Here is an 8,820-nt window from a genome sequence, read left to right as displayed (position 1 = left end):
GTTTCCGTGAATAAATAGTTTCATTCGCTGATAATATAGCCGCAAAATAAGCCCGCAGAAATGAAAATAGGCGCGGACTATTTGCTTCTGCGGATTACTACGTATTACTCCGCCGATGGCAGAACGGCAAGCCGCCACGGGACTGGGTGAAAGGCACTCCGCACGTTGGTCGACTCCGCCCACCGTACGAGGGAGAATTAAAAAAAAAAAAAGGCAGGAGCCGGACATTAATTCGATTTAATTAGGGATTTAATTGCGATTTAATTGCGTAGATGCCAATAACGCAATATCTTCACGGAAGGCAGTTACCACTGGTGTGCCGCAAGGAAGCATTTTGGGCCCACTTTTATTCTTAATTTACATAAATGACATTGCAAGCTGCACAGATAATGCTACATTCGTTTCGTATGCCATGACACAACCATTTTTATTACAGGCAACGTGGAAACAGATTTAGAAATAAAGGCTAATAAGACGCTGTCTGACTTAGAACGCTGGTCCGCGATAAACTGTTTAAAAATCAACCCGAAGAAAACAAAAGTAATCTTGTACACGCCTAGAGGTAAGATGTTGACAACTAATATGAATTTGTGTCTGGGCAGTGAGCAGTTAGAGATAGTGGACTCCGTCAACATCCTTGGGGTGCATTTTTCAATGCACCTTACCTGGAATGAGCATGTTGATCACCTACAATCAAAATTGTCATCTGCCATTGGTGTCATTGCTCGTCTGCGTCGCATTCTCCCGACCAAGGTAAAATTGATGTTGCACAATGCACTGGTGGTATCTGTCATGCAGTATTGCATTGTGGTGTGGGGCACAACTGGCGTGACAAACTTGCAGAAACTACATTTGCTACAAAAAAGAGCTGTACGTTACATAGCTGATGTCCATTATACATACTCCACAAAACCACTTTTTCCAAAATATGAAATTCTTCCTCTGTTTTGTTTTTATAATTACAGGTTGATGTTGTGCTACAAAGGTTTTGTAAAGTTTGGCATTGATTACATAACTCATCTGGCAAAACTCCAAGAAAACACAAATATTCGTCAGACCCGACATAAAGAAATGTGGTTTGTACACACCCCGAGAACCTCCTATGATGAACAATCTCTATCTTATACACTACCTTCGCTGTTAAACTTACTAGACCGACAAAATTTTGATCCCTCCAGAAACCGAAACTGTCGCATTAAACGTTTTTGTCAACTTCTTCATTTGCAAGACTAAACCATGCCTTCCTATTCGCCTAATTTTGTTCACTAATGTTGCTTATGTGTGTTGATTTATCTGTATTACCTTTTGTTACTTCTCCGATTGATTGCCGTCTTGTTTCATTCTGTATTACCCGTTGCTTTGTGATATTTTTTCATTTTTGTGTAAGACTGGCCGTCATCCTGCTGTCATGCCAACTAACAAGGGGTCGGGACCTCGTCAAGCTGCTCGAGCTTTTAGTCCCGTACTCCTCCTTTTCTAAGGAAATAAATTGATTGATTGATTGATTGATTGATTGATTGATTGATTGATTGATTGATTGATTGATTGATTGATTGATTGATTGATTGATTGATTGATTGATTGATTGATTGATTGATTGATTGAAATCGGCCACACAGGTCAATAAATCGAATTTTCTAAGGATGCTCAGAACTTGTAGATTGAGTTCCCGCGGCAAAAAGACGAGTTCAGATTCCTCTTCAGTGCACCTTTAACAAAGTCGAGGACTTTAAAATTCCGGCAACATCATGGTCCCATAGCTGTGAATCCACGCACGTAATTACTTCAAGAGAAAAGCGAAGGTACGTTCTCGGTTTCTCCTTCAGCGGCAGTACGTATTTCGAACGGCATACGCAGCCCCCGAAACCTTAGTCTGCCTACGAGTTTGATATCGTCTCATTGTTTCGAAGTACGATCAATGTTTGGGCCAGCCGCTTTTCACCAAGTGTCGTCCGAGCATCTCTTTTTTTTTTACTCTTTAAACACAATCTGATTATTTTCATGTTCGACCGTTTCCCGCTCAAACTACCCAAAGTTGGGGGATTCCCCTAAACATTTGACCAACTCGGTTCCTAATTCGAATTACTGATCAATTCGCTCCCGTCCTGCTCTGAACTCGTCATCCCGGTTATCTCAGTGAGTACAGCGACTGCTTTGGTGAAGCGGAGGTCTCGGGTTTGATTCCCACACCAGGACAAAGTTCTCTTTAACGATGAAGTTTCTACGAAAGCTGTATAGCTTTCCTTTGTACCTGCATTGCTGCGCATGAGTGGATGCCAATGAATAATTACACCATTATTATAGTTATTTTTTTACTCAGTAAAAAGATATTTATGCCCCACGACCCAAAGCCTCCCGCGTTCTTGTGCACAGATAAAGTTATTGTCATTATTCATGCGTTAAGTGACCCCGAGCGCTAGAAAGCAATCAGAACGCAGGCACTCTTCTATCTTGTCACGTAATCGCAACCACTGCTTCAATCAACTCACGCCGGCTTGATTTCGTCATACATTACTGCATCACGCAGCACACCACCCCGTTTGCTCGGGTAAGAAGCGTTGGGTTGATGACCGCACTCATATATGAAATAATCTCATCCTTTCTACTACACGGCAGTTGTTCTCTAACAATTTCAAGTAGCAATTTTCAGTCTTCTCACGTACTCCTTGTGAATTAATAGGTGACCTTGTTGTCCATATTTGGCATACAGTGTTATGTGACCTAATTACTCTGAAATATAATTACCACAGTAATTACAGAAGCAGTAAACACTGACGTTCTGCTGTACGGCTGTGAAGTGTGAAGGTGCAGGGAAAGCCGAATTCACTGCCAAATGATTTGATGTGAACACTTCTAGCATGCTTGCAAGAGCATGCCTAAATTTCCTCTTCTTTATGATATGATGTTTGGTGCAGTCGCACGTTATCAATGCTTGCAGGTGTCTATGTTTGTGTTCGGCCAAGGGAGTGACACTCTCATAGAGCCAATGGGGACGTTTTTTTTCGAAGGCGATGGTGGCGGCACCTGGGAGAGGCGGTAAACGCATCAAAAATCCAATATGGCGGCGCGCGTTTAGGCGGCTGGTAGTGGCCGGTTGCTCGCGCTACAGTGCACTGTACCCGCGCGTTCCTGGTGCTGGCGGCCGCTAGCTCGATCCAAGCTTTGTAAATAGTGGTGATTAACTGATCCCGCGCTGCATTCACGCTTGATTTCCTAAGTACTTACGGAATCTGCTCACTCGCTTTTGTATTTCGATGTGTCTGTTGATGTAGCATGGTGTATGGAGGCGAGCGGCGCGACTGCTTAGCAGCTGCGCTCGATCGAGAACGAAAAGCGTAAATGGTTTTTGTACAAAGAACAATTTATTAAAAGAACATCAGCAGTGACAATCGATGTCCAAAAAGTGATATTAAGTATGAGTGACATTGCAGTATCAGTAAAAGGCATCCTAAAAATCAAAATAAAAAGAACGCCATTATGTAAACCTAGCAGACATGAGCGCACAGAGAATATATAGGGGATAAAAAAAGGTATCAAGGTACAGTATACATAATAAAATGCTACATGACTGAATATACGTTTGTACGCGACTTTGTAAGAGATTTAGGTAAATAGCAGAGAAGTAAAACATCTGACCTGTATTGAAACGCATCAGTCTGTGGCTATGAATAAACACACGCAGAGAAAGGCAGAGAAAATTTTCAACCTTTGACTCGTGTCGAAGAAATCACAGTGCGTTGGGCTAGGGACAACATAATATGCTGCAGTGCTAGTTCTTAGTATAAAGACTCCAAGAAAAGCTCACTGTGTGACTCGACATGACGCCAATGACGCTGCTGCAGTGCGAATGTCGCCGTTTTCGCTTGCGCGGCTGACCGTGCGTCGTCTGCTTGTCGTCTGCTGCCGCGTTACCCGCGTCGTCATCTTCGCAACTAATTTCTTTGATGTCTTATTTTTAATACCTATGGCTGGTTATAATTTAGTTCATAAGCATGTTTTTATTATTGATAGTGGTCGAAAAATTTCACTTTTATTAGGCTTAACTGCAGCCCCGTTTACCGCCGATACCAGGATCGCTGCAATCGTTTCGACCGGGGCGCCACCCTCGGCGCGGACGCGCAACTTGCAACATGCCACAGCCCTGGTTCGGCTCCTGCTGCTAACTTCCTGAAGCGCACTCACGATCGGCACTGTGAAAGCTACATCGTTTACACGAGCAGCAAGGCGATTTTACGATTCAGGAGGAACGCTTCGCGAGAAGACCGTTTTACTTTTAGCTACTTAGGGCTTTCATTAAGCACTAACTTTAGAGCAAACGACCCACCGTTGGAAGATGGTTGAAAGTCGTTCTCTTAAAGGGCGTAGATACCCTAGAAAATTTTGAAACTTCAAAGAAGCAGCACATTTAACGACCTTCATTTTCTACACCATTTCTTTATCATAAATCTCAGACCAAAGAGCTGTATACCTCATTTCATAGTCATGGATAAAAAAATTAAGGATATGCCACCTTAGAAGGGAGTAATTTCTCATTGGCGTCCACCTGAGCGCAGCCATACGGCTACAAAAGAAAGCTGAACAGCTTTCTCTCCTTCATACTGAAAACTGCGCAAAAAACGAAGACACAGAACGAGAAGGCACGACACGGGCGCAGACTATCAACTGAATTTTTATTCACATGAAGAGGCCTATATACGTATCTTCTACCCACAGTGAGACAAGCACAAAAAACACAACAATCGCGAAAATCAACCCGAAACACAATCACACATTATCCCTTCGCGTGCACCGTGATGCAACCGTCAATTACACTTCCAAAAAACCTGCGCACAAACAAAATCACCACAACCTTAACGGTCATGCTGATATCACGCCAAAGACCCATATCGCCTGCTCGCCTTAAGAAAACTGGCCAAAAAGGTTATCTCCCTGTCAAGCAAGGCCACAGATGGTGATGCCACACAGGAATCCGAGTCTTTCTTGATTAGGTAAGCCTCCACCATCTCCCTGCATACCTGATCGCTATGTGATCGCTTTCTCTCTTCTTACTCTCTTCTTACAAACCTACTCCACCTTGGGGGATTCCCCTAAACATTTGACCAACATATGCCACCTCTTTCCTTGATATGTTAGTAAAGAGCTGGATAGGTTTTTGCTTGCTTGTTGCCACACCTTTTATATCTTGAGTCATTGTCGTATCAGAAAATGGTCTTGCTCTGCTTGTGCGTCATTGTCTCTGACAGAAAAAAAAATGTATAGTTACGTTGCAATAGTTTTTCCGAAATAAAGTTGAATGTTCAGCGCCTTCGTCCTTGTCGTCCGTCTTCTTTCCTGTGCGTTGTCCTTTTTGCGCTGGTTTTTCTGAAATCATGGCTTACCAGTTAGCCCCAAAACAAGTTTTGCCACCTCTAACTTGCTGAAATGTGAATTTGCTCGAGCCCTGAGCAAAAAACGTTTCTTTAGAGAACTGTGCAAGTGTTTTGCGTCAGTCCGCACCGACTACTGCGCCAAAGCCTGAAACAAGGCACAGTGCGCCACGCAATGCCACAACTTTGTCACATCGAAAACTTCTTCATATTGCGTCCTCCACGCTGTTTAACAATAAAGCGAAACCAACTTGCCCATATCGCAGCCATAGCCACAAGTTCAGTAGCAGTTCTCAAACTTGTTATGCCAAAATTTTCTCGTCATGACAAGGTTTATCAAAAAAATTCGCGGTGGCTTAGCTTGGTTCAGCCCGGTAATTGCGAAAGCAATATCCGTACCTACGCGATGGTTCAGCTGGTAGTGTAGCTGGTGGTGGTGCTTGTGGTTAGACTTGTGGCGATGCATCTGTTATACAATTCAATTCAATGCAATCCAATCCAATCCAGTGCAGTACAATCCAGTCCAGTCAGGCCGCCGTTCATGTGCACCGCCGTCGCACACGGACGGCGCGAGATCGCGAAGCAATGTTAAGCCGCTGGTGTTTGGCACAGCTACTTCTTTCTAGCGACGTGAGTCGAGCCTAATCTCTTCAGCGTAACGCCACAATCGCGCTCCTAGCGGAGAGCGCAGGAGTTAGGCGCCGATGGTGGCACCGCAGCGGCTTGCGACGGCGCTAGTCGGTCGCCCTTCTCTTCGGCGTGATGTCACACATGACGTCACACAGCTGTCAACTAAAGGTCAATGGTGGCACCGCCGCGCCACGGCAAAGGCTGAAAGTGCAAGTAGTAAAGCTTTCGCTTTAAAAGATAGCCTAAAAGGCAGTCTGTAAGCTGTCCAATATGGCGAGCTGCCTTGCCATCGGCAGTAGAAAGCAAGAGGCTGCATGAAGAGCGCATTCGTCATGAGCACTTGATGACGCTGCGTGTCATGCCGAGTTAACTCATGATTGCTGCTTTGGAGTGTTAAGTCTGGTGACGAGTGAACTCGCTATGGGCAGGCAATGGCGCACAGTGCCATTCGAAGTTACTCGTTGCTGGCAGTTAAAGGAATAAGCATATGAACTACCGTTGAGGAGCAGACATTTGAACTAGAAACCGCGACAAAATGAAGGACGACGATAAAGTACACATATGCCGTGCTGACTTGCATCGGAAATTTATTGCCTGAGCACAAAGTACATAGGCTAATAAAAAAAAAGAAATATACTGGAGCCATCTGCGCAGCCATTTCTATGGCGGACAGTTTTGAATTATCAGGTTTTTTCACACTTTCAAGTCAGCGCTTGTATGTGGTCTTTTCAATCGTTCTTGGTTTCTTCGGGCTACTAGCCTCAGTACAAAAGTTTGTCTTTATTCCACCTTTGTCTTAATAAAGCAGCCGTTTATGAGGATATCTCTTGCCCTGCCCTGCTGTTATAACTAAACCTTATAAATCAGTGTGCCACAAATAACTTAGGTTTTATGTTGAACTAGCAAATCGAAGTGAACCAGAATGGCTGAATAAGCTGAGAACACTGTTACCATGCGTAAACTTGGCCGTGAGCGACAACCTAGAGCGCAGAGCAGCTTTTCTATATAAAGTGGGCGAATGGTTTCAGTTGTTTGCTTGAGAGAGCGGGCTCTGGTCGTGTTGTATCCACTTCTAATCTGACCGCTTTTGCACTGTTCCACGTGGTGCGTGGGTTAAGCGTAAAGCCTGCCCTACAACAAAAGCCAAATATTCCCTGAACTGGGTAAAGTGCATATGGGACATCAGTTACCAGTAAGCGGTAATTTATGGTCCCTGAGATCATACACACGAAGTTCAGGCCACGGGATCCGTCCCCGTGGTGACTGCACGGGTCTCGATGAACTTTTTTAAAATATATGAGCCTCCCCAGAGATTTCGAAGAAAACCTGTCCGCTGCTTGCAGTTTCTACGCTGTTTGCATTGTTCACTGTTTAGAAGATTGAGGCAATCCTCTGACATAGGGGCTCTCGTTTTTCTTTTTTATTCGTTTACCCACCGTTGAACACACGCACTAAGTAATCTATTGCAGATTAGACTGGAATTCCTTGACATCGTACACGAAGCCTTGCGGGAATTTTACCAGAGATCCCAAGTTCTCAAACCACCTTCAACTGGTCGCGGGAGCCTTCATATCTTTGGGCCACAGGAACTCAGCACCCGAGCCGGCGAGTTTGCGGAAGAACTTGCTCTCCAGCTTCTCATTCTGATCCTGCGTAAAATAGTTGCGCCAGTCTCCCACTCGGCCACGACGTATGAAAGCCGGCATATTTTCCGGTCTCGTGCTGCTCCACTGTTCAGGGCGATGCGCTCTCATCACGTCGAAGCTCGCCTCGGCAGCCACGGACGCCAAGTCGGGTGGTTCCCACCTTGGCGGGAAACAGGGCCTGACGTGGTCGACAATCTTCCTTAGCTCTTCCAAGGTTCTCTCCATGAGGCCTTCGTATGTAAGTACCAGGACGTTCTCCTTGTGTCGATGGTTCCAGAGTGACAGCAGGTGGTCGTGGTAATCTCCTGAGTCCACTTCGCCTGCCAGGAAAGCCTCGAAGAAGTCGTCAAAGCCGCCGCCCACGAAGTGATAGTACTTCTCGAACCCTCGGACATGGTGGTACAAGGACACGCACACGTCCTTCGGGTTCCGCAGCACGCACACGTAACGGGGCTCTGCGTGCCAGGGCATCACGTCGAAGGAGAGATGCGTCTTGATGGGCCTCGGAGTCTTCTCCAAAGAGTCCAGGAGAGCCAGTCCCCCTGCCTCGAGGAACGGCGCGAAGCTCTCCAGACAAGACCCCGGCGGCACAGGCTTCATGTTGTGGACGAGTAAGTAGAGCATGTACTGGACCCACGTGGTGCCGGACTTTGGGTACGTCATGAGGAAGATGTCGTCGATGCGCGGTTTGTAGTTGCAGGACGCTTCAAACTCGGACCACTCGAAGCCGTCGCGGGGAAAGACCCATCCTGTCGCCTCGTGACGCTTGTACGTCGGTCGCCGAGACGCCATGGTCTCCTGCAAAGCTGAGAACGCGTTTCGGGGAAGGGCTCCTCCTCGGCAGTAAAGGCTCGCGGCTGTGTCGGCGCGTTCTGTCGACACGGCCCTGGTGCAAATGAGAAGAGGAGCGCAGCGCAGCTGACGTCTCTAATCACAACAGTAGGGCTAATGCCCGCCGCCGGCAGAGGTCGAGAGATAGTGGGCGAAACCGGAGAGAGTGAACAGTGCGTTGCCCCCGCCGGTGCCTCTTTTTATATTATCGCCACCCGGATAGCGGAAGATGACAGGGAAAGGGCGCCGCCTGATAGCTAACTCGCCAAGCTCCGAGGCTGCAAGCCCGCTTGTCAGTCCTGCGTCAGCAGCGGTGGTTTCTTTGCTTCGGCGTAGCTAATCATGCA

General features: G+C 46.3%; 1 protein-coding gene across 1 annotated transcript; it reads right to left on the bottom strand.

Annotated features, from left to right (window-relative positions):
- Nucleotides 1–7,543: 7,543 nt before the first annotated feature.
- LOC149328732 (sulfotransferase ssu-1-like) lies at nucleotides 7,544–8,476 on the bottom strand. The gene has a single exon (XM_089561810.1). It carries the CDS (start codon nucleotides 8,432–8,434, stop codon nucleotides 7,544–7,546), a length of 891 nt encoding a protein of 296 aa, XP_089417936.1. The 5' UTR covers nucleotides 8,435–8,476.
- Between the last annotated feature and the right edge of the window lie 344 nt (nucleotides 8,477–8,820).

The sequence above is a fragment of the Amblyomma mixtum genome, chromosome 9, assembly GCF_055824585.1.
Source record: "Amblyomma mixtum isolate Tamu chromosome 9, ASM5582458v1, whole genome shotgun sequence".
Classification (NCBI taxonomy): Eukaryota; Metazoa; Arthropoda; class Arachnida; order Ixodida; family Ixodidae; genus Amblyomma; species Amblyomma mixtum.
The sequence above is the reverse complement of the archived record's forward strand: the minus strand, read 5'-3'. Positions and strand labels throughout refer to the sequence as shown.

What these genes read in the sequence shown, in the direction of transcription:
- LOC149328732 (XM_089561810.1), bottom strand. Translation starts at nt 8,434, where the DNA reads ATGGCGTCTCGGCGACCGACGTACAAGCGTCACGAGGCGACAGGATGG.